Below are 24,867 nucleotides of genomic sequence, written 5' to 3' on the forward strand. Positions count from 1 at the left end.
ATTTCTAGTCCTGCAGCATGTAAGCTTTTAAGTTGTTTGATTTTATGTTGGTTGCAGTAAAAAGTGTGATAAATTTTTGGTTACTATATTTTTTTGATTTTGTTTCAAGGTGTTCTAGGCTTGCATTCTTTCTTTATTTAGTGATTAACTAATATGTTCTTGTGTTGTTTTGGAAAGGGGTATAGTTTGGTTGAAATGTTTTTTATGATCTTGTGGAATGTAATTTTTGGTGTAAAAATTATATATATTGGTTCAGGCTGTTTTGGCTCATTTGGATGATTGTCAGGGTCTAGAGGAATGAGTTGTAATTTTAAATTGTTTGGTTAGGTAAAATTAGACTGTCTTCACAATTATTATTCATTTTGCTTTGTCATTTTGTATTTAGTATAAGTTAGGTTGCTTATGAAATATTTATTAATTTTATATTTATTATACTTGATCACTGTTTCCTGCATCAGCAAGGTAGCACCAGGAGACAGATGAAGAATGGCCCATCCACTCATATACCCATATTTTATATTTTGTTATATTTATTTGTTATACTTGATTTGATTGCCATTTCCTGTGTCAGTGAGGTAGTGCCAGGAAATAGATGACGAATGGCCCATCCACTCATATGCACCTATATATACATATATGCCCATACATGCACATATACATATCAACATTTACATATGTATATATACACATACACAGACATATATATACATATAGATGTACATATTCATACTTGATTGCCTTCATCCATTCTTGGCACCACTCCACCCCACAGGAAACAGCATCACTACCACCTGCTTCAGCAAGATAGAGCCAAGAAAACATACAAAAAAGGCCACATTTGTTCACACTCAGTCTCTAGCTGTCATGTGTAATGCTCCGAAACCACAGCTCCCTGTCCACATCCAGGCCCCACGGACCTTTCCATGGTTTACCTCAGATGTTTCATATGCCCTTGTTCTGTCCATTGACAGCTTGTCAACCCCAGTATACCACATCATTCCAATTCACTCTTTCCTTTGCACGCCTCTCGCCCTCCCGTATATTCAGGCCCTGGTCACTCAAAATTTTTCACTCCATCCTTCCTAGAAATACTTTTTGTATTTCAGTTCTGATTGACATGATATATGACACAGGTAGATTATCAGAAATCTATAATTTTGAAAACCTTGAACTCCCTAAATCTTTGTTTTAGTACAGTCAAGATTACCACCAACTTAGAGTATGAATATCTCTGAAATCACTTCCTTTTGTTTATTATCTATTGCCAGAGCCTATGCCATTTTCTCACTGTCGGAATGTGTGGTTGTAAAGCTCTGTGTTCCTCTCAGTTATTTATGATATTTTCTTAGATTCTTCCATAATATTGACTCTCAAAAAGCATATGAATGATAGTACTGAGTGTAGTGTTGCAAGGTGGATCCCTATTTTGCTTACCATGATGGAGGGTGTAGAAGTCTCACCAAAAACTAGATAAGGGTGTGGTGGCATGTTTCCTGATTGGATTTTTGGTTTTGATAACATGACTCTATGTGATGCCAAGAGACAGTGTGAAAAGCAGTTAAAATTCTGCACTTAGAATTAATCCAATAAGAGCAGTGATATCCACAAATCACTGTGTGAAGCTAGATTGGTAGATTTTGATCAGCTTGTGTGCAAATGATCTAAATGTCATAGTGAATAGTGAAGATACACTGTGCCTATTTCTGGGCCGTGTTTTCTATGAAAATGCCAATAATTTTATTTGGAATTGGAAATTAATGAACCTTGTGTCATGGTATTCATTACCGCAAGTGGAAAGAAACTCTCGGCAAACAAAGAGGCCTCTAAACAGTATGTTAACAAGTTTTCGAAGTACATGAAAGACGATAACCTTACTCCAGGACAGATTTACAGTGCCAGTGAGACTGGACTCTTCTAACATTGCTCTCCAAGACGGATGTTTGCAGCAGCAGAGGAACATTCATCATCTCGCATGAAGAGGAAGTAAAGTAAAAAATAACTGCACTTGTAGGTGCACATGTGGGTGGTACACATAAACACATAAGTTTGATATGCTTGTGGTAGGAAAGAATGCTCATCCTCATGCCTTAAAAGGAGTAAAGGGTTTACCTGTGATTTAGAGAGAGAAAAAAAATAAAGCACTGAGTAGTTTGAAAAGCATTGGATGAATGTTCGACAACATTATTTAAGTTTGGCTGCAGGAGAATTACAAGATTTTCTCATCCTAGTTCCTGAGTGCTTGTGTCCAAAAATGGTTTTGTAACATTTCTTCTCTCCAACTGTACTTCCATGATCTAGCTTATATGCTGAGAGGGGCAGCTGGTGGGATATCTGATCACTATCTTGTAGAGGCAAAGGTGAAGATTTGTAGAGATTTTCAAAAAAGGAGAGAATGTTGGGGAGAAGAGAATGGTGAGAATAAAAGAGCTTGGAAAGGAGACTTGTGTGAGTAAGTACCAGGAGAGATTGAGTGTAGAATGGCATAAGGTGAGAGCAAATGAGATGAGGGGAGTGGGTGAGGAATGGGATGTATTTAGGGAAGCAGTGATGGCATGTGCAAGAGATGCATGTGGCATGTGAAAGGTGGGAGGTGGACAGATTACGAAGGGTAGTGAGTAGTGAGATGAAGAAGTAAAGTTGTTAGTGAAAGAGAAAAGAGAGGCATTTGGATTGTACTTATAAGGAAGGAGTGCAAATGACTGGGAGATGTATAAGAGAAAGTGGCAGGAGGTCAAGAGGAAGGTGTAAGGGTTAAAAAAGAGGGCAAATGAGAGTTGGGGTGAATCATTAAACTTTAGGGAGAACAAAAAGATGTTTTGGAAGGAGGAAAATAATGTGTGTAAGACAAGAGGACAAATGGGATCATCAGAGAAGGGGGGAAGTGATGACAGATAGTGAAGAATTGAGAAGGAGATGGAGTGAGTATTTTGAAGGCTTGTTAAATGAGTTTGATGAAAGAGTGGCACATGTAGGGTGTTTTGGTCTGGGTAGTGTGCGAAGTGAGACTGTCAGGGAGAGTGGTTTGGTGAAGAGAGAAATGGTGGTGAAAGCCTTGCAGAAGATGAAATCCAGGAAGGTGGCAGGTTTGGATGGTTTTCCAGTTGAATTTATCAAGAAAGGGGATAACTGTGTTGTTGATTGGTTGGTAAGGATATTCTCTGTGTATGTATGGATCATGATAAAGTGCCTGAGGATTAGAGGAATGCATATATAGTGCCATTGCACAAAGGCAAAGGGATAAAGATGAATGTTCAAACTACAGAGAAATAAGTTTGTTGAGTATTTCTGGAAATTATATGGGTGTTTGATTTGTTTATGGATGGGGTGGTTTGGAAGGTAAATGCAAGAGTTTTGGAGAGATGGGTGAGCATTCAGTCTGTTGGGATGAGAGGGCCTGGGAAATGATTCAGTTGTTGTTTGTCGATGATACAACACTGGTGGCTGATTTGAGTGAGAAACTGCACAAGTTGGTGAATGAGTTTGGAAAAGTGTGTGAAAGGAGAGAGTTGAGAGTAAATGTGAATAAGAGCAATGTTATCAGGTTCAGCAGAGTTGAGGGACAAGTTAGTTGGGATGTAAGTTTGAATGGAGAAACGTTGAGGAAGTGAAGTGTTCTAGATATCTGGGAGTGGACTTAACAGCAAATGGAACCAGGGAAGCGGAAGTGAGTCACATGGCAGGGTAGGGGGCGAAGGTTCTAGGAGTGATGAAGAATGAGTGGAAGGAGAGAACATTATCTTGGAGAGCAAAAGTGGGTATTTTTGAAGGAATAGTAGTACCAACAATCTTATATGGTTGTGAGGCATGGACTATAGACAGGGTTGTACGGAAGAGGATGGGTGTGTTAGAAATGAAATGCTTGAGGACAATATGTGGTGGGAGGTGGTTTGATGGAGTAAGTAATGAAAGGGTAAGAGAGATATGTGGCAATATAAAGAGTGTGGTTGAGAGAGAGCAGAAGAGGGTGTGTTGAAATGGTTCGGACATATGGATAGAATGAGTGAATTAAGGTTGACGAAGAGGATGCATGTGTCAGATGTAGAGGGAACAAGGAGAGGCAGGAGACCAAATTGGAGGTGGAGAGATGAAGTGAAAAAGATTTCGAGTGTTCAGGGCCTAAATGTGCAGGATGGTGAGAGATGTGTAAGGAATAGAGTGAATTGGAATGCTGTTGTATGCTGGTGTCAACATGCTGTCAGTGGCTGAACCAGAGTATATGAAACGTCTGAGGTAAACCATGGAAAGGTCTTTGAGGCCTGTATGTTGCTATGGAGCTGTGGTTTCAGTGCATTACACATGACTGTGAGAGAATGAGTGTGAATGATTGTGGCCCTTTTTGTCTGTTTTCTTGGTGCTACCTGACTGACGCAGTGGGTGTTGATGCTGTTTCCTGTGGGGCGGTATGGTGCCGGGAATGGGTGAAGGCAAGCAAGTATGAATATGTACGTGTGTAAATATGGAAATGTCTGTGTATATGTATTTATATGTTTGTATATGTTGATATGTATATGTACATATATGTGCATTTATATATATTGTGTATGTGAGTGGATGGGTCATTCTTCATCTATTTCCTGACACTACCTCACTGACATGAGAAACGGCGATAAAATATAATAGATAGATAAATGAATATGAAATGCAATTACAGGAACAAATTCATGTGCCATTTGGTTGTGATTCATGTACTGATAGGCTCAACACATTCAAGAAACAATTCAGCCTCAAGAACTGCATCTGGAATTTATTCACTTGTATAGGCATGAGAGTCAGTGACATAGTCATTAGTGAGATATGCATATCATAAGTCATGGCTGAAGTGGTTGGGAGACCACTGGAGGGCTTCAGGGGCTTTGCTGTGGATAGATGGCTCTGGTTTCACTGCATTATACAGTTAGAGTTTGAATGTAAGTAAATGAGGATGTCATATATATCTTCCTAGCATTATTTCATTTTATGATAATTGGTGAACTAGTATGGAAAAACAAAAACATAAAGAACTGCTTGACATAGTTTCTAAATGTTGTAATATGACAGCCACTGTGGTGCTTACTAGTGTTGATGTCATTAGTCCTCCTGACACCTAGTACTGTTTTCCTGTTTGGTGCCTGTGGACCACCTATTGCCTATGTTGCATTCACTTGAAAAAAAAGCTATGACAGTATTGTTTGAATGAATGACTTCACTAACACCAGTACGTTGATTTCTGAGGGTATAATATGGGCATGTCTCTTAGAGTGTATGTAGTGGTTTGTTTGTGGAAGAAGTAGGATTTTTCTAGACTGGACAAAGATTAAGGTAATTTGAAGGAGGGAAGGAATTATTTTGGGAGTTTAGTACAGTAATATGTAAAGTGAAGGACAGAATGATGTGATGGTAAATGCATATTGAGGAGTGAATAGGGAATTATTGTTGTAGTTCATCTGAATGAGGCAAGTGGGATTTCATACTTTGGGAACTAAACATTACGTTGAGAAATAAAAAATTGTTTTGTAGGAGTAGAGAAGTTAGTGGTAAAAGTTTGGATGTATCTTGTTTCTAAGCTTTATGTAGATTCTTTGCTCAGTGCTTCACTTCATGTGCAGGAACTGGCCTCTTTTTTGTATTAGATATTAACTGATGATTTATTAAACCCCTAATTACTCTTACTTGTCTGAATTTAACAGGAAACGTGTCTTCATACTGGGTCCCTCACATCATGTACGGTTATCTGGGTGTGCATTGTCCTCTCTTCCCAAGTACCGTACGCCTCTTTATGACCTGATAGTTGACCAGCAAGGTATTTTTTCTCTTTTGCTTCACATATTGGGGTGCTTATTTTATTCTTCATTTTCATAAGTATGTTTATAAGACTGCTAATGTAAGACACTAAATTTGCTGTTTTGAAAATGCAAAACTATATACTTTGATGAGTTTTGAAACAGCTCAAGGATTGATTATTCTCGCCAGATTATAAGATTAAGACTGGTGATCATGGGATTGATATTCTTTACATCCATCCTTCCTCACCTTTAAAGAAGGGGTCAATCCTCAGTTATGAAATGTAGTTCCCATTTCTTGATGGTGGTGTGTTTAAAGCAAAAATCATATCATTAATATCGTATCCATTTATATACTTTCACCCCCCCCCCCCCACACACACACACACACACACACATGCACACAAAACAAAGACAAACACACACACACACACATATGTGTGAGTGTAAAGCCCCCTCCCTGTACAGCACAAATAGGTAATTACAGACATATCTCTGTGGTGTAGTGGTTAGTGTTACTAGCTGTCATGCATGAATGGGCTGCCTGGATATCAAACCCACATTGGTTCAGAGCCTGGCCATGGCGGCCAGTCCACAGTCCATCAATCGATCCTTGCATAGAGGTTGGTCATTAGAATGGATACCTAGCATAGGTAGGATGCATTTGTATGTGCATACATATGTAGGAGTAAAGACATAGTACAGATATACAAGGTTAAGAAGACAAGGCAACACGAGTGTAAAACCTGTAATCACACACACACACACACACACACATACACACACAAGAAGTAAGGAAGTAAGTATTTATCTTACCGTGCCTTTTTGCCCCACGAGTCCCTTCTATCTCCTTTAGGGCTCCCACAGGGCTCAAAAAGCTGGCCATATCTGCTAGGCAGGAAGGTAAGGTAAGGTATATATATAGGTTATAAAGTGTTTGTCTGTGTGGGGAAAGTCCAGCGCAGTTTAGTAGTAGGTGTTTACTGTTGTCACTGTGGTCATTGCACTGTGGACATGAAAGGTCTGGAGCTTTACTGAATTGGTATTTGTAATATTGCACTAATAGGTATTGTGAAAAGCATAAACATAAAAATCTTGTTTGTAGAGTGTTGTTTCAGATGTGTATTTCTGCTGAAATTGCTTTAAAGACTGGGTTGAGAAGGCAGTTACCTTGTGCTTGTTGGTTCATTTTGATGTGCATGTGCTTTGTTAGTATTTTGTTTGTTAGGGGTGAGGGGATCTCTGAGTGTAGGGTGCTGAAGTATTAAGCAGGGGTAAGCTTTTTTTTTACTTAGTGGTTCATGGTTAGTTATGGTGTGGTTTGGATAGGAGGGGTGTGGTGTCGTTGCGAAGAATTTAATCCGAGCATACTGAGATGGAATTGTATTGGCAGGATCTTTGCTTTATTTTATAGGTGTTGAATGTTTGTGGTTGCTAGAAAGTCAATGATTGCTCTGAATGCTCTATTTTGTGTGTTTGCAGCTCTTACAATTGCTTTTAAAAGGTAGGATCACATGGCAGGTAGGATGTAGTTTGGATAGTGTTGGTGAATTTTTTTGTTAAGTTATATGAGGAATTCTTTTACTTGTGCAAATCTGGTACCATTTACACAGACATTTAGTTTGTTTTTTGCTTTTGTGTTAATGTTTGTTGTGTATAGCATGAATGTTATGTGTTTGATTTATGTGATTCCCAGAGTAGTTGATGTTTTGGTGGGTGGGAACAGTTGGATGTTCAGGGTGATATGAGGGTGCGGGTTGGATTCATGTCTGTCTTGGGTTGAAATGGTGACTGAAGACTAATGTGGAGATGCAGACATTTTTTTCTGGGTGAACTGGTATTCCAGTGGTGCAACTTAGTATTGCATGTTTTTTGATGCTTTGGTGTTAGGGCTGTGATGTGATTGTAAGATCATCTTCATATGAGGACCTTCATGTTGAGATATGCAGATAAGGAAGGGTGCTATTGTTACTCAGGACCTCCTTGATGGTAAGATACCCAAGTACTTGATTGTGAAGTTATATATACCAACCATGTTTTGGTAATTTTTGTGGTATTAAATGTATAAGATTTGTAGTTATATTTAGTATCATTGCATTTGCTCATGTGATTATCATTTTTTCCTTTAATGCCACTATCATATTCATAAGGGTCATAGTTTTTCTAGTGCTTTTTGTATTTTCTATATGCTAGGGATGGTCTTCACTTAAATGGAATAGGGAAAGCCCACCATGGCAGAGTACCGGATGAGAATATTAGGCCTTTTTTTCGATAGAGATAGACTACTCAGGAGAGCTAATCACAGACTAGCTAACAAAGGAAGTAGGAGAGTCGGGGAGGGTGAGGAAGTGGCTGTGGGGGTGAGTCGGTGCAGGGGGAATCTGAGGAACAAGGTAGAGGATGGATGGGACCTTGGTGGTAGGAATCCTCAGCTAGTGGTGGTAACCTCACAGGCAGAGGAATTAGCAAAGAAAGGTCAAGTAGGTTTGGTTGGAGACAACTCAAGCAGCATAAGTAGTGGGTTAGCACAGGTAAAGGTCAACTCTTAGGTAACGTTTAGGAACGATTCTGGTAGGGTCTAGTGCGGGAGGGTCAAAGTAAGGCGGCGGTGAACCCAAAATAGATGGAGACCCGTCTCTCATCCACTGCTGCTCACAGACATTAACTTTGATGATACAAACACACATAATGACAGTAAAAGAAAGGCAAATTCAGTCCAGATATCAACTTAGAAGAAAATAAGATTGATATACACAAATATACCTGGTTTAAAAAGAGAGATATACATAAATGTACATATATAAGTAGGAGAGATGGCCAGAGAGTGTTATTGGACTACGTGTTAATTGATAGGCGTGTGAAAGAGAGACTTTTGGATGTTAATGTGCTGAGAGGGGTAACTGGAGGGATGTCTGATCATTATCATGTGGAGGCGAGGGTGAAGATTTGTAGAGGTTTTCAGAAAAACGAGAGAATGTTGGGGTGAAGAGAGTGGTGAGAGTAAGTGAGCTTGGAAAGGAGACTTTTGTGAGGAAGTACCAGGAGAGATTAAGTTTAGAATGGAAGAAGGTGAGAGCAAATGATACAAGAGGAGTGGAGGAGGAATGGGATGTATTTAGGGAAGCGGTGATGGCTTGTACAAAAGATGCTTATGGCATGAGAAAGGTGGGAGATGGGCAGATTAGAAAGGGTAGTGAGTGGTGGGAGAAGTAAGATTGTTAGTGAAAGAGAAGAAAGAGGTATTTGGACGATTTTTGCAGGAAAAGAATATTTAGTAGTGCAAATGACTGGGAGATGTATAAAAGAAAGAGGCAGGAGGTCAAGAGAAAGGTGCAAGAGGTGAAAAAGAGGGCAAATGGGAGTTGGGGTGAGAGAGTATCATTAGATTGTAAGGAGATTGAAAAGATGTTTTGGAAGGAGGTAAAGAAAGTGCGTAGGACAAGAGAACGAATGGGAACATCGGTTAAGGAGGCTAATAGGGAGGTAATAACAAGTTGTGGTGAAGTGAGAAAGAGGAGTGAGTATTTTGAAGGTATGTTGAATGTGTTTGATGATAGAGTGGCAGATATAGGGTGTTTTGGTCGAGGTGGTGTGCGAAATGAGAGGGTCAGGGAGAATGGTTTTGTAAACAGAGAAGTAGTGAAAGCTTTGTGGAAGATGAAAGCCAGAAAGGTGGCAGGTTTGGATGGTATTGCAGAGGCATTTATTAAAAAAGGAGGTGACTGTGTTGTTGGTTAGCTGGTAAGGATATTCACTGTATGTATGTTTCATGGTGAAGTGCCTGAGGATTGGCAGAATGCGTGCATAGTGCCATTGTACAATGGCAAAGGGGATAAAATTGAGTGTTCAAATTACAGATGTATAATTTTGTTGAGTATTCCTGGGAAATTATATGGGAGGGTATTGATTGTGAGGGTAAAGGCATGTACAGAGCATCGAATTGGTGAAGAGCAGTGTAGTATCAGAAGTTTTAGAGGATGTGTGGATCAGGTGTTTGCTCTGAAGAATGTATGTGAGAAATACTTAGAAAAACAGATGGATTTGGATGTAGCATTTATGGATCTGGAGAAGACATATGATAGAGTTGCTCCGTGGAAGGTATTAAGACTACATGGTATGGGTGGTAAGTTGATAGAAGCAGTGAAAAGTTTTTATCAAGGATGTAAGGCATGTGTATGAGTAGGAAGAGAGGAAAGTGATTGGTTCCCAGTGAATGTTGGATTGCGGCTGGGGTGCGTGATGTTTCCATGGTTGTCTAATTTGTTTATGGATGGGGTTGTTAGGGAGGTGAATGCAAGAGCTTTGGAGAGAGGGGCAAGTATGCAATCTGTTGTGGATGAGAGGACTTGGGAAGTGAGTCAGTTGTTGTTCACTGATGATACAGTGCTGGTGGCTGATTTGAGTGAGAAACTGCAGAAGTTGGTGACTGAGTTTGGTAAAGTGTGTGAGAGAAGAAAGCTGAGAGTAAATGTGAATAAGAGCAAGGTTATTAGGTTCAGTAGGGTTGAGGGACAAGTCAGTTGGGAGGTAAGTTTGAGTGGAGAAAAACTGGAGGAAGTGAAGTGTTTTAGATATCTAGGAGTGGATTTAGCAGTGGATGGAACCATGGAAGTGGAAGTGAGTCACAGGGTGGGGTAGGAGGCAAAGGTTCTGGGATTGTTGAAGAATGTGTGGATGTCGAGAATGTTATCTCGGAAAGTGAGAGTGGGTATGTTTGAAGGAATAGTGGTTCCAACAATGTTATATGGTTACGAGGCATGGGTTATAGATAGGGTTGTTCCTAGGAGGGTGGATGTGTTGGAAATGAAATGTTTGAGGACAATATGTGGTGTGAGGTGGTTTGATCGAGTTAGTAATGAAAGGGTAAGGGAGGTGCGTGGTAATAAAAAGAGTTTGGTTGAGAGTGCAGAAGAGGGTGTATTGAAATGGTTTGGTCACATGGAGAGAATGAATGAGGAAAGATGACAAAGAGGATATATATGTCAGAGGTGGAGGGAACAAGGAGAAGCGGGAGACCAAATTGGAGGTGGAAGGATGGATTGAAAATAATTTTGAGCGATTGGGGCCTGAACATACATGAGGGTGAAAGGCGTGCAAGGAATAGAGTGAATTGGAACGATGTGGTATACCAGGGTCGATGTGCTGTCACATGGAGAGAATGAGTAAGGAAAGATTGACAAAGAGGATATATGTGTCAGAGGTGGAGGGAACAAGAAGTGGGAGACCAACTTGGAGGTGGAAGGATGGATTGAAAATGATTTTGAGCGATTGGGGCCTGAACATACAGGAGGGTGAAGGGCATGCAAGGAATAGAGTGAACCGGAATGATGTGGTATACCAGGGTCGATGTGCATGTGAAGCGTCTGAGGTAAACCATGGAAAGTTTTGTGGGGCTTGGATATGGAAAGAGAGCTGTGGTTTTGGTGCATCATACATGACAGCTAGAGACTGAGTGTGAACGAGTGTGGCCTTTGTTGTCTTTTCCTAGCACTTCTTGTGCACGCATGGGGGAGGGGGGGGATGCCATTTCATGTGTGGCAGGGTGGTGATGGGAATGGATGAAGGCAGCAGGTATGGATACATGTGTATATATGTATTTGTCTGTGTATGTACGTGTATGTATACGTTGAATTATATAGGTATGTATATGTGCGTGTGTGGGCGTTTATGTATATATGTGTGTGTATGTGGATGGTGCTGGGCCCTTCTTTCGTCTGTTTCCTTGCTCTACCTCGCTAATGCGGGAGACAATGACTAAGTATGATAAATATATAAAACTGAATATTCACAAATGCCCAGAGCATCATTATGAAACATGATGAACTTATATCCTTTGCAGTTACTGAAAAACTGAACATTTTTGCAATCTCAGTAACTTGGGTAAACTGAGAATAAACGTTTAATGTCTGAGTCAGCAGTACCCAGATACAAACTACTTAAGAACGATTGCTTGTACAGGGTAGATGATGGAGTTTTGCTCTGTGTTGATAACAATCTAAGCACTATTAAGATTAGCAGAGTAGACTCACACACTTACGGCTCTCTTTATATCGACATTACCGACAAGTTCAAAAGTAAACTACGTCTCGATGTTATTTACAGACCTCCCAAGCAGAAAGAAGACGATGTTAAGATATTATATAATGAAATCAAAACTATGATAAACAGTAAAGAGGTTATAATAGTGGGAGACTTCAACAGTCCAGACATAAACTAGAACATGTTAACAGGTGACCAAGAGGGAATGAGACTGACGGAACTGATTGAAAACACTTTCTTAGGACAGTTGATTAAAAAACCAACTAGAGGTAAAAATATTCTTGATCCTGTTCTCACCAGTGACACAAACTTAATCAACTCTTGCAAAGTAGGTGAGAGTTTATCAAACAGTGATCACAGTTTGATTAGATTAAAGATGAATTTAGATATTGAAATAAATAACAACAAACTTTTGATCCCAGATTACAGGCAAGCAAATTTTGAAAACATCAGACAAGAAATTCACAGCACCAATTGGGCAAAACTTCTTGACGTTTATACAGTAGAGGAAAAGTGGAATAATTCTAAAAACACACTACTCAAGATTGAAAATAAATATATTTCATGAATTGCAGAGAGACCTTGCAATATTTGAAACCGTCATGGATGAATAGGAGAATAGAAGGACTAATTTGTCAAAAGAAGAAAACATTTAAGAAATCAATGAGAACCGATGAAAATTTGCCAGGAATTCATCAAAATCCAAAGAGATTGTAAGAAGGTCATAAGACAGAGTAAATGCAATGAAGAAAAAAGAATATTCTTTGAAGTTAAGAATAATCCTAATAAATTCCTCAAATATATAAGACAAAGGAAGATGGTAAAAGAGGGAATTGGATCATTATGAAACAAACATAACTCACTAACTACTGATGACAAGGAAAAGGCTACCATACTAAATTATTCTTTTAACTCCATATTCACAATTGAAGAAACATCTCAAGTACCATAACCAGTGAAAATGTTTCAGGGATCTGATGAAGAAAAGTTGAAGGTTATAGAAATAAAGAGCTCTGAAGTACTTAGATGCCTGGACCAATTAAATCCTAACAAATCCTATGGCCCAGATAACTTAGCTCCAAGATTTTTAAAAGGTCAGGGGACATCTGATACACCACAAAAATATTCAGCAATCTCTATCAGATGGTCAGGTGCCAAATGACTGGAAACTAGCAAATGTTACTCCTGTATATAAAAAAGGGGACAAAAAGTGTGCTTGAACTACCACCCAATTAGCCTCACATCAGTGTTAGGTGAAATGATGAAAAGAATAATACAAGATGGAATTGTCATGCTTCTAGAACACAAAATGATATCGGACAACCAACACAGTTTCCGTTATAGAAGATCCTCCAGACGAATTTTCTAGAATTTTTTTAATGCTACTTGACAGAATTTTATGAAAAATTACCATCTGATGTGATGTATTTAGATTTCCAAAAGGTTTTCAATAAAGTACCTCAAGAAATTTTTATACAATTTCAAAGCCCACGGAATTAGTGAAGAACTCTGCACATGGATCAGAGATTGGCTTACCGGAAGAAAGCAGCGTGTATTATTAAATGGCGAAGCCTTGGATTGGCTAGATGTAACGAGTGGTGTGCCACAGGTGTCAGTTCTAGGCCCAATTCTTTTCATAATATGCGTTAATGATCTAGAAGTCGGTCTTATATCTAAGATCTCCAAATTTGCTGACAGTACTTAACTAGGAGGTAGAGCTGTAAATAGGCAGGACTGCAAAATGATTCAAAGAGATCTTAATTTACTAGTAGAATGGTCAGACAGATGGCAAATGAAGTTTAATGAAGACAAGTGTAAAGTTATGCACTCTGGAGACAATATACGTTATGACTACAAACTATTCGAAAACTCTCTGACTAAAGTAAATGAAGAAAAGGACCTTGGAGTTGTCATTAGCAACAAGTTGAAATACACTAAACAGTATCAAGCAGCAAGTAAACACTAAACAGTATCAAGCAGCAAGTAAAAAAAGGTAACCAAATGTTAGGTTTCATAGCCAGGAACATAGAGTATAAGACACCAGAGACAAATCTCACACTTTATAATTCTCCAGTAAGACCACACCTTGAACATGCAGTCCAGTTTTGGTCCCCAAACTGTAAAAAAAGACGGGGAAAAATTACAGCAAATACAAAGAAGCACAAAAAAATTGATCCCATCCTTTAGAAATCTGGCATACGAAGAGAGTCTAAAACGATTAGATCTCTTTTTCCTTAAAAAACGTAAACTTCGTGGTGACAGTCTGAGTATTCAAAATTCTGAACAAGTTCGATAAAGTAAACCATGAGCATCTTTTCGAAATACAAGAAAATACAGTTACTAGGACTAATGGAACAAAACTCAAAGCTAAAAGATGTAGTATGGACGTGAGAAAAAGCTTATTTTCCTATAGGTGTGTTGAAAACTGGAATAAGTTACCATCAAACATAGTGAATGCTAAGACTATGAATGCTTTCAGAAGTCGTTAAGACAAATATTTTATAAATGTCAGAAATAAACATATAAATGACAGTGGTAATGGGGACATCAGCAGTACTGAGCAGACTTGAATTTTTCATAGCTCGATAATTTTTTTTTAGACAACCCAGTCTTGTGCCAATCAGGCCTCCTGTTGTACATCTTTCTCATGTAAACATGTAAATTTTTTCTTGCAGTTTTCTCCTTGCTTCAGTTAGTTTCACTGCTTGGTTTAACTGTATTATGGTCCCTTTCTTAGGTAGCATTTCCCTTAGTTGCATTGTCTTTTTTTCTCCTCTGAGAGTACTGAAATCCTCATTATCTCAGTCTTTTCCCCTTTACATTATATTTTGTAGTACTGTCGTATGTAATGTTATTTTTTTTTATGCCATTATGCCGTCATTCATGGGTTGCCATTGTTTGTCCCATCATCATCATCTTTGTGAGCTAACAATGCAATTCTTATGAATATCCAGGTGATTCCATCTTGAATGTGAGGAGAGTTTTCCAGTTTCCTTAAACTAAAGATATAGCAAGATTTTAATTCTTAAATAAGACAACTAATGATTATATTTAGAAGAGTGAAGGGGTAACTCAAGATCCTTAGCATTCTGCAAACCAGGCAAAAAGGGGACCATGAGTAAGGCAAGGAAGTTTCAGCCAACAAACAGACCAGGCTATGATAAACTTGTTATCAAACACCCATAGCCAAGTTTAGGTTAAAAGATATTTATTCTTGATTTTGATTTCTAAGTGAGTTGTAGATTCATACATGGATTTAGACAAAGAAAGGTGCCCCAGACGTTTTGTAGTGACTAGATCCAAAGTAAAGAGGCTAGGGGAAGAAATAAAGGATGAATCAGTAGACTATAAGGCTTGAGAAATGAACAGAAATCTTTGAGAAACAAAATCCATGGTTAATACAGTTGAAGGAGATAATCAAATTGAGAAAACTTACCAAAATACATGGAGAATGTTGTCAGATGGGAGAGAAAGCTAGGGCTTTCAAAGATTTAGTCAAAGGGCCATGACAAAGAATCATTTCAGTTGAGGGTATTCATTAGAAATATAACCAGAAGGTTGATGATTGAAAAGCAAAAGGAGTGAGAAGGGTTTTTGCTGGATTTGCAAAAGGTTGATCAACAAAAGGAAATGCCCTGAACACATAGTATAGAGACTTATTGATAAATGGACAGGGAAGGGAAGAAGAAATAGATTCTAGGACTGGCAAACAGAATGAGTGTACAAAGACATGCTGTGAAAAGAGAGACCTAATAACATGTACACAGAGGGACACAGTGAATTAAGTAAAGCTGTAGAAAAAACAGCATGCAGTCTTAGAGACAGAGCAAGTAGGAATATTTGTATTGGACTAGATGCAAGGGTTTAATTAAAGGAGCACAGGATATGTAGCATCAGTACTTGTTGGAAAAAAAAAGAAAAAAGATTTTAGGGATACCAGAAACATGAAGGCTGACAAGTCAGCACAAATGGATGTACTGGAAAAGTGGTTGGCACTGAAACTATATATATGTCAGTGAAACAGGAGGCTGATAGATGATTTTTTTGGGGCTGAAAGAAGACCATATTCCAGGTTAAGATTGACATTAAATAGTAAACTCCTCTTTTTTCAGGCTCATTATAGAAAATGAATTAATACAACCTTTACAGGATTTCAGACTATCTTAGCTCCTCTAAAGTATCCCTAACCCATAGTTATTGTTCATTGCTTATATTATGATGATTAGGTTGATTCCCTTGTGGGATATTGTCAGCACTTACTGGTTGCTGTAAGGCATTCACCTTTTGAGCCTCTGCAACGTCTCAAGATGACCCAGTTACTCAGGATGTATTTCTCAGTTTCACGACTGGTAGAAGAAATAGTAATATCTGTGGTCTCAGCAGGTAGATGACATTGGTAGAAGAAATATTGATAACTCTACTGTCAGAAAGTAGCCAAAATATCCGCTTGATATTTTCTTGTACTTTTTACCGTGAAGTCTTCTTAGACTGATTTTTTGTGTTCTCAGGTCATCAAGGTTGTTTCTGATAACCCTGATAAGTTATTGCTATATCCAGTTACAGTATTAGAAATTTAAAATGTGTGATGATTGCATGTGTTATGTTACTTCAGTAAGGCATCATATGTTGTTGTATATGGATATATTTACAATCCATAAGGAGAAAGCTAGCTTTCTCCTTAGCCTGTGATTATGATAAGAGTCTATAGAATAAGTGGTTTAAGTTTTGCTGCATGTGCAACTGCAAATATGAACTTAATTTATTTAGATTTCAATACAGATCTAGTATGTTTTGGGAATTAAGGTTTTACCCCTCCATATTTTGACTTTGCCCATGTATTACTTTTAGGTATTATCTTCACAGGTTTTCCTTTCCTCATAGTGAATGTTGGACAGATATTTGTATTCTTGCTGCCATCTTTTATAGTTCTGTATCATGTACACCTTTTCGTGCATTCAGAACTGTTGATGAATGCAGAATCTTCCCCAATTATTTTGTTTGTTGGCTTTCATGCACATTCAGTTGTGAGAGCACCAGAGACCAAAAATTAAAACTTTTTGTGAAGAATTCTACTTCCTGGCTTTTGTCACTCAGTCGAAATGATTACCACCTCTCCTTATGCTAAGAAAAATTATTGGGTGAAAAAAATGTGGGCTGTCTCAGGAAGTATACAGAAGGAAAAAGTAGAATTAAGCGGCCGTAAAAATTAGATGTAGAAATTAGAAAAAATATTACAGATTATAAGATACATATTATTATTTTTTTATTATACTTTGTCGCTGTCTCCCGCGTTTGCGAGGTAGCGCAAGGAAACAGACGAAAGAAATGGCCCAACCCCCCCCCCATACACATGTATATACATACGTCCACACACGCAAATATACATACCTACACAGCTTTCCATGGTTTACCCCAGACGCTTCACATGCCTTGATTCAATCCACTGACAGCACGTCAACCCTGGTATACCACATCGCTCCAATTCACTCTATTCCTTGCCCTCCTTTCACCCTCCTGCATGTTCAGGCCCCGATCACACAAAATCTTTTTCACTCCATCTTTCCACCTCCAATTTGGTCTCCCTCTTCTCCTCGTTCCCTCCATCTCCGACACATATATCCTCTTGGTCAATCTTTCCTCACTCATTCTCTCCATGTGCCCAAACCACTTCAAAACACCCTCTTCTGCTCTCTCAACCACGGTCTTTTTTTTTCCACACATCTCTCTTACCCTTACGTTACTCACTCGATCAAACCACCTCACACCACACATTGTCCTCAAACATCTCATTTCCAGCACATCCATCCTCCTGCGCACAACTCTATCCATAGCCCACGCCTCGCAACCATACAACATTGTTGGAACCACTATTCCTTCAAACATACCCATTTTTGCTTTTCGAGATAATGTTCTCGACTTCCACACATTCTTCAAGGCCCCCAGAATTTTCGCCCCCTCCCCCACTCTATGATCCACTTCCGCTTCCATGGTTCCATCCGCTGCCAGATCCACTCCCAGATATCTAAAACACTTCACTTCCTCCAGTTTTTCTCCATTCAAACTCACCTCCCAATTGACTTGACCCTCAACCCTACTGTACCTAATAACCTTGCTCTTATTCACATTTACTCTTAACTTTCTTCTTCCACACACTTTACCAAACTCAGTCACCAGCTTCTGCAGTTTCTCACATGAATCAGCCACCAGCGCTGTATCATCAGCGAACAACAACTGACTCACTTCCCAAGCTCTCTCATCCCCAACAGACTTCATACTTGCCCCTCTTTCCAAAACTCTTGCATTTACCTCCCTAACAACCCCATCCATAAACAAATTAAACAACCATGGAGACATCACACACCCCTGCCGCAAATCTACATTCACTGAGAACCAATCACTTTCCTCTCTTCCTACACATACACATGCCTTACATCCTCGATAAAAACTTTTCACTGCTTCTAACAACTTTCCTCCCACACCATATATTCTTAATACCTTCCACAGAGCATCTCTATCAACTCTATCATATGCCTTCTCCAGATCCATAAATGCTACATACAAATCCATATATATATATATATATGTTGTTCGCTGATGATACAGCGCTGGTGGCTGATTCATGTGAGAAACTGCAGAAGCTGGTGACTGAGTTTGGTAAAGTGTGTGGAAGAAGAAAGTTAAGAGTAAATGTGAATAAGAGCAAGGTTATTAGGTACAGTAGGGGTGAGGGTCAAGTCAATTGGGAGGTGAGTTTGAATGGAGAAAAACTGGAGGAAGTGAAGTGTTTTAGATATCTGGGAGTGGATCTGGCAGCGGATGGAACCATGGAAGCGGAAGTGGATCATAGGGTGGGGGAGGGGGCGAAAATTTTGGGAGCCTTGAAAAATGTGTGGAAGTCGAGAACATTATCTCGGAAAGCAAAAATGGGTATGTTTGAAGGAATAGTGGTTCCAACAATGTTGTATGGTTGCGAGGCGTGGGCTATGGATAGAGATGTGCGCAGGAGGATGGATGTGCTGGAAATGAGATGTTTGAGGACAATGTGTGGTGTGAGGTGGTTTGATCGAGTAAGTAACGTAAGGGTAAGAGAGATGTGTGGAAATAAAAAGAGCGTGGTTGGGAGAGCAGAAGAGGGTGTTTTGAAGTGGTTTGGGCACATGGAGAGAATGAGTGAGGAAAGATTGACCAAGAGGATATATGTGTCGGAGGTGGAGGGAACGAGGAGAAGGGGGAGACCAAATTGGAGGTGGAAAGATGGAGTGAAAAAGATTTTGTGTGATCGGGGCCTGAACATGCAGGAGGGTGAAAGGAGGGCAAGGAATAGAGTGAATTGGAGCGATGTGGTATACAGGGGTTGACGTGCTGTCGGTGGATTGAATCAGGGCATGTGAAGCGTCTGGGGTAAACCATGGAAAGCTGTGTAGGTATGTATATTTGCGTGTGTGGACGTGTGTATGTACATGTGTATGGGGGGGGGGGTTGGGCCATTTCTTTCGTCTGTTTCCCTGCGCTACCTCGCAAACGCGGGAGACAGCGACAAAGTATAAAAAAAAAAAAATATATATATATATATCCATATATATATATATATTGTTGGTGAGGGAGGGGAGGGAGGCGTTTGGACTGTTTTTGCAGGGAAATAGTGCGGATGACTGGGAGATGTGTAAAAGAAAGAGGCAGGAGGTCAAGAAGAGAAGGGTGCGAGAGGTGGGGGGGGGGGGGGGTGAGAGTTGGGGTGAGGGAGTATCATTGGATTTTGGGGAGAGTAAAGAGATGTTTTGGAAGGAGGTAAATGGGGTGCGTAACACGGGGGAACAAGTGGGAGCTTCAGTGGGGGGATCTAGTGGGGGGGTGATAGCGGGTAGTGGTGATGTGAGAATGAGATGGAGTGAGTGTTTTGGGGGTTTGTTGAATGTGTTTGGTGGTAGGGTGGCAGATGTGGGTTGTTTTGGTCGGGGTGGTGTGCGGAGTGACAGGGTTAGGGAGAATTATTTGGTAAAAAGAAAAGAGGTAGTAAAAGCTTTGCAGAACATGAAAGCCAGCAGGGCGGCGGGTTTGGATGGTATTGCAGTGGAATTTGTTGGGAGGGGGGGGTGGCTGTATTGTTGACTGGTTGGTAGGGTTATTTGATGTATGTATGACTCATGGTGAGGTGCCTGAGGGTTGGCGGAATGCATGCGTGGTGCCATTGTACGGAGGCAAAGGGAATAAAAGTGAGTATATATATTCTATCCCTGGGGATAGGGGATTAAGAATACTTCCCACGTATTCCCTGCGTGTCATAGAAGCTGACTAAAAGGGGAGGGAGCGGGGGGCTGGAAATACTCCCCTCTCGTTTTTTTTTAATTTTCCAAAAGAAGGAACAGAGGGGGCCAGGTGATATTCCAAAAAAGGCCCAGTCCTCTGTTCTTAACGCTACCTCGCTTACGCGGGAAATGGCGAATAGTTTAAAAAAAAAAAGAAAAAAGATATATATGTTATGTATTTTTATTTTGCTTTGTCGCTGTCTCCCGTGTTTGTGAGGTAGCACAAGGAAACAGACAAAAGAAATGGCCCAACCCACCCCCATACACATGTATATACATACACGTCCCCACACGCAAATATACATACCCATACATCTCATTGTACACATATATGTACACACACAGACATATATATATATACACATGCACACAATTCACACTGTCTGCCTTTATTCATTCCCATCGCCACCTCGCCACACATGGAATAACATCCCCCTCCCCCCTCATGTGTGCGAGGTAACGCTAGGAAAAGACAACAAAGGCCCCATTCGTTCACTTAGTCTCTAGCTGTCATGCAATAATGCCCGAAACCACAGCTCCCTTTCCACATCCAGACCCCACAGAACTTTCCATGGTTTACCCCAGACGCTTCACATTCCCTGATTCAATCCATTGACAGCACGTCGACCCCAGTATACCACGTCAATCCAATTCACTCTATTCCTTGCCCGCCTTTTACCCTCCTGCATGTTCAGGCCCCGATCACTCAAAATCTTTTTCACTCCATCTTTCCACCTCCAATTTGGTCTCCCACTTCTCCTCATTCCCTCCACCTCTGACACATATATCCTCTTGGTCAATCTTTCCTCACTCATTCTCTCCATGTGCCCAGACCATTTCAAAACACCCTCTTCTGCTCTCTCCTGGGGATAGGGGAGAAAGAATACTTCCCATGTATTCCCTGCGTGTCGTAGAAGGCGACTAAAAGGGGAGGGAGCAGGGGACTGGAAATCCTCCCCTCTCATTTTTTTTCTTTAATTTTCCAAAAGAAGGAACAGAGAAGGGGGCCAAGTGAGGATATTCCCTCAAAGGCTCAGTCCTCTGTTCTGAACGCTACCTCGCTAATGCGGGAAATGGCTAATAGTATGAAAAAAAAAAAATATATATATATATATATATATATATATATATATATATATATATATATATATATATATATTATTTTTTTTTTTTTACTATTCGCCATTTCCCACATTATCGAGGTAGCGTCAAGAACAGAGGACTGAGCCTTTGAGGGAATATCCTCACTTGGTCCCCTCCTCTGTTCCTTCTTTTGGAAAACTGAAAACGAATATTAGTCTATTAGCATATTAGTCTGTGGAATGTGCTGAGCTGTAAAGCGGAGAATGGCAACCCTTCTTCATATCTCGCAATAGTGCTTTCATGGGTAGCCATATCCATATGGGTTTTACTGCCCTTGTCATTAATGATTTCTTCCAGAATACATAGTGGATATCAGGTATGTTTCTTAAAAATATTTATTGATTTATATATATTAGTAGCCTGTATATATCATTCTGCTTCTTTACTTCATCTACCGTATTGTTTTATGTGGATATTTTTAGGACTGAGTCACCATCTTGCAAGGAAAACTCACCTAATTTTTTTTTCTTTTTTCCAGCATAGAAAAGTTTTCCTCTCGTTGGGTAATTGTGTGATAGCTGTAATATTTCATCTGCACAAAGATTAAAGGAATTCATTATATAAAAGTGATTTCAACAACTGTCTCCCTAATAGATTATAAGGAGATAAATGGAAAAACTTCAGTTTTGTCAAAAGTATAATTTAGATAATTACAGATGAATTACAAAGAGTATGTAAGGAAAGTGGAAGCTAAATAGACCATGTTTTTCTGCTTTAGCAGTTTCTCATGAACACTAGAGAAAGAGGAAAATTTAAGCCAAAGACATGTCTCTTAGAAGTCATACAGCCAGACTCTCTCTGGGAGTATTTTAGGTGTGTTATGGAGCCTAAGCTGTGAGAACTATTTTGGTGAATGAAAGATGAAAGTGCTTCCAACTTAATTTTGACTCTTTGGGATAGAGAAATCATGGAAGTTTATTGAGCTCAATTCATTGCATTCATAGTTTGAAAAAGGATTTTGGCTTAGTACTGCAAAAATAGATTATGAAAGTGCCCAGAATATGAAAGTTTAATAAAGAATGTGTCATCCATATTTGTCTAACGTGGTGATTGAGTTTGAAAATGAAAAGTGTTTAGAGGTCATCTGTGGAGTAGAAGAGGGGAACAGAATATCTCCTTTGTTATTTATTGCGTATATAGCATTGTGATTTAGGAAGATATAAAGAGAGAGTACAAGATTCAGAAGATATCTTGGCTTGTGTAGATTATATAACATAATGGATTACACCTGTTCCCAGCATACTGGAATAGATGCAATGAAAAGTCATTTATTAAGTGGAGTTCTGTTAAGTGAAATCCATTTTCCATAGACTCCCATTATATAATTGGATATGCTTTCCTGCAGAGACATTTTATCCCCAAGCCACAATAGAAACAAGCTTAGAAATGCAGAAAATCTATCTTTTAGATACATAGTTTTAATTTGGTGCAGTCATCATTATTTTTTACTTCTCACATGACTTTAGCATCATCTAGAAATATGTTTAGGTAAGAGTCCAGTCCATTAAGTGAGTCGTTTACATATACCAAGAAAAGCAGTGATCCCTGCCATGTGCCCATTGTGACCTCTATGCCTATTTCAGGAATGCTTTTCTAAACTTAGTCTTTTGGACTCTTGTCTGTTAGATCCAACTTCTTAATCAGTCCCTGATGTTGTAGTACCAATGGCTTTTGGCATTCCATGAATCACAGTCTCCCCATCCATCTCGTTGATTTAAGATGGAGCTAGCTTTGTCATAGAGGATCGAGAGATTTTTAATGCATGACTTTCTTTCCCAGTATCATTGCTGTTTCTCAATTAGGCACTGTAATTTCACCTTTGCAATTAATTGTCCATATGCTTTATGGTTACCCTCTTCAGAATTTTACAAACCACATCTGTTAGGGAGACTGGTCCGTAGTTCAATGCAGTTTCTTGGTCATCTTTTTGACTGGAATCCTTGCATCATCTTCAAGTGGGGAAGCAGTAACATGATTAAATTTGGCTTTGTAAAGATGCATTTTCTACCATTATCTCTTCATAAATCTCTCACAATTCCCAATGAAAAATGTCACAACATTACATTTCAGTCTTCCAGTAACTTCAAAACCTGTTGGGTATATCTTTAAACTCCACTCTGACTTGGAAACATCATGTATTAAGAATTAGAGAATCTACTTTAGAAAAAGCTGGCGGTGTAGAATAGGTGCCATCGTTGTTAATGTACCTGCATGGAGTATTGCTTGCTCATCAGAAGTGGCCTTTCTTCCACCTCTTCTTTTGCTAAAGTGGAATGAAAAGCCTTTTACCATTCACTTGTTTAACAGCCCCAAAGACCTGGAGTAACAGCATACAGCTAGCTGCTGTTTTCCAAAGATTTTGTGTGAATACCAGCCATGTGAGGATTGGCTCATTATGATACTTCGTTTTATTCCTTGTGTAGCAAAGCTATAGCATTCTCTTCCTTTCATCTTTCCTTTGTCCTGTTAATCTTTCCAAGTTTTAGAGTTAGATGTACAGCTGACTGAGGAGTTCAGATAAATTTATTCTCTTTTGATAAGCCCACTATTTTACATTTTTGACTGACATGGTTTTGATGATGGCATACTTTTGTCTGCACCTAATAGGAAAAAAATGTTGGTAAGCCTGGGTTGTTTCTGACAGCTAATCTATTTTCTTTGTTCATCTTTGCTTTAGTTATGGTAATTTAGTCTACATTTATAATAATTATCATTTATATGCAGTTGGATCTCTCAAAAGTTTTTAAAATGAGCAGATTCGATAGTTGGTTTATCCCAGCTGAGTTAAAGGGAATTTGCTATGTAATCAGCCTTTGCCTGTAATTTGCAGAAGTCTTGTTATATTTCTAACTTAGTAATGTAACTGACATAGGTTTTGTGCATGAGTCTAAAAAGCTGGAGAGTTCTCTGGCAGTGCATACTGATTGAATTTGGGCCTTGTTGCATTAAACCTCCTTGAGTTTGTTTAAAAATTTCCTTTCTGTCTTAGTTTTCAGTTTTCAAATTATTGCAATGGGAACTTTTCTGATGGAGACCATAGCAATAAGTGAACTAAAAGACAAGCATTGGTAAATGTAGGAGCACAGTTGTACTTCTGTGTATTCAGATGATAATTTTCTTCTGAATCGTTATCTGTAATGTTTTGTTTCCGAAATTCCTTTTCATCTTGGTAATTTTTCATGTGGATATTTACATCTTTCAGCAGCCAGGATGGTCAGATAAGGCAATAAGATGATTGTTTTCTCTTTTGAGAAGTATAATGGGGTTAGTATTTCTGTGTGCATTCCATATGTATATGATTTACTACTTTTTCATTTTCAGACTTGCCATCCTGTGGTCAGCAGTCATGATGATATGACAAGGAGAAAGGAAACATACTTTTAGGCATGAGATATTTATCTATCTTTGCATGTGTCAAGCATTCCATGTTATGACTGTCACATTCTCCCTTTCCTCCCCATACTCCTTGCAGGTCTGAGTATCACACAACTGAAGGTGAAAGAGTCTAGCTAACTCCGCCTTGCAGTGGCAGATGACACAGATGTGTGAGGTGGGTTTGTTTGAACTGTAGGATGTGAATAATTGATCCTTTGGAAGCAAAATTATTTGACTTTTGAGCT

At 39.3% G+C, this 24,867-nt stretch overlaps 1 protein-coding gene across 1 annotated transcript in view; it reads left to right on the forward strand.

Moving 5' to 3' along the window:
• LOC139751841 (protein MEMO1) overlaps positions 1-24,867 on the forward strand; it is an 81,081-nt gene that overhangs the window by 15,515 nt on the left and 40,699 nt on the right. Inside the window, exon 4 of the mRNA XM_071667469.1 lies at positions 5,667-5,779. Coding sequence (XP_071523570.1) covers positions 5,667-5,779 — 113 coding nt within the window. The remainder of the gene's footprint in view (positions 1-5,666; positions 5,780-24,867) is intronic.

This window comes from Panulirus ornatus, chromosome 12 (assembly GCF_036320965.1).
Source record: "Panulirus ornatus isolate Po-2019 chromosome 12, ASM3632096v1, whole genome shotgun sequence".
NCBI classification, from domain to species: domain Eukaryota; kingdom Metazoa; phylum Arthropoda; class Malacostraca; order Decapoda; family Palinuridae; genus Panulirus; species Panulirus ornatus.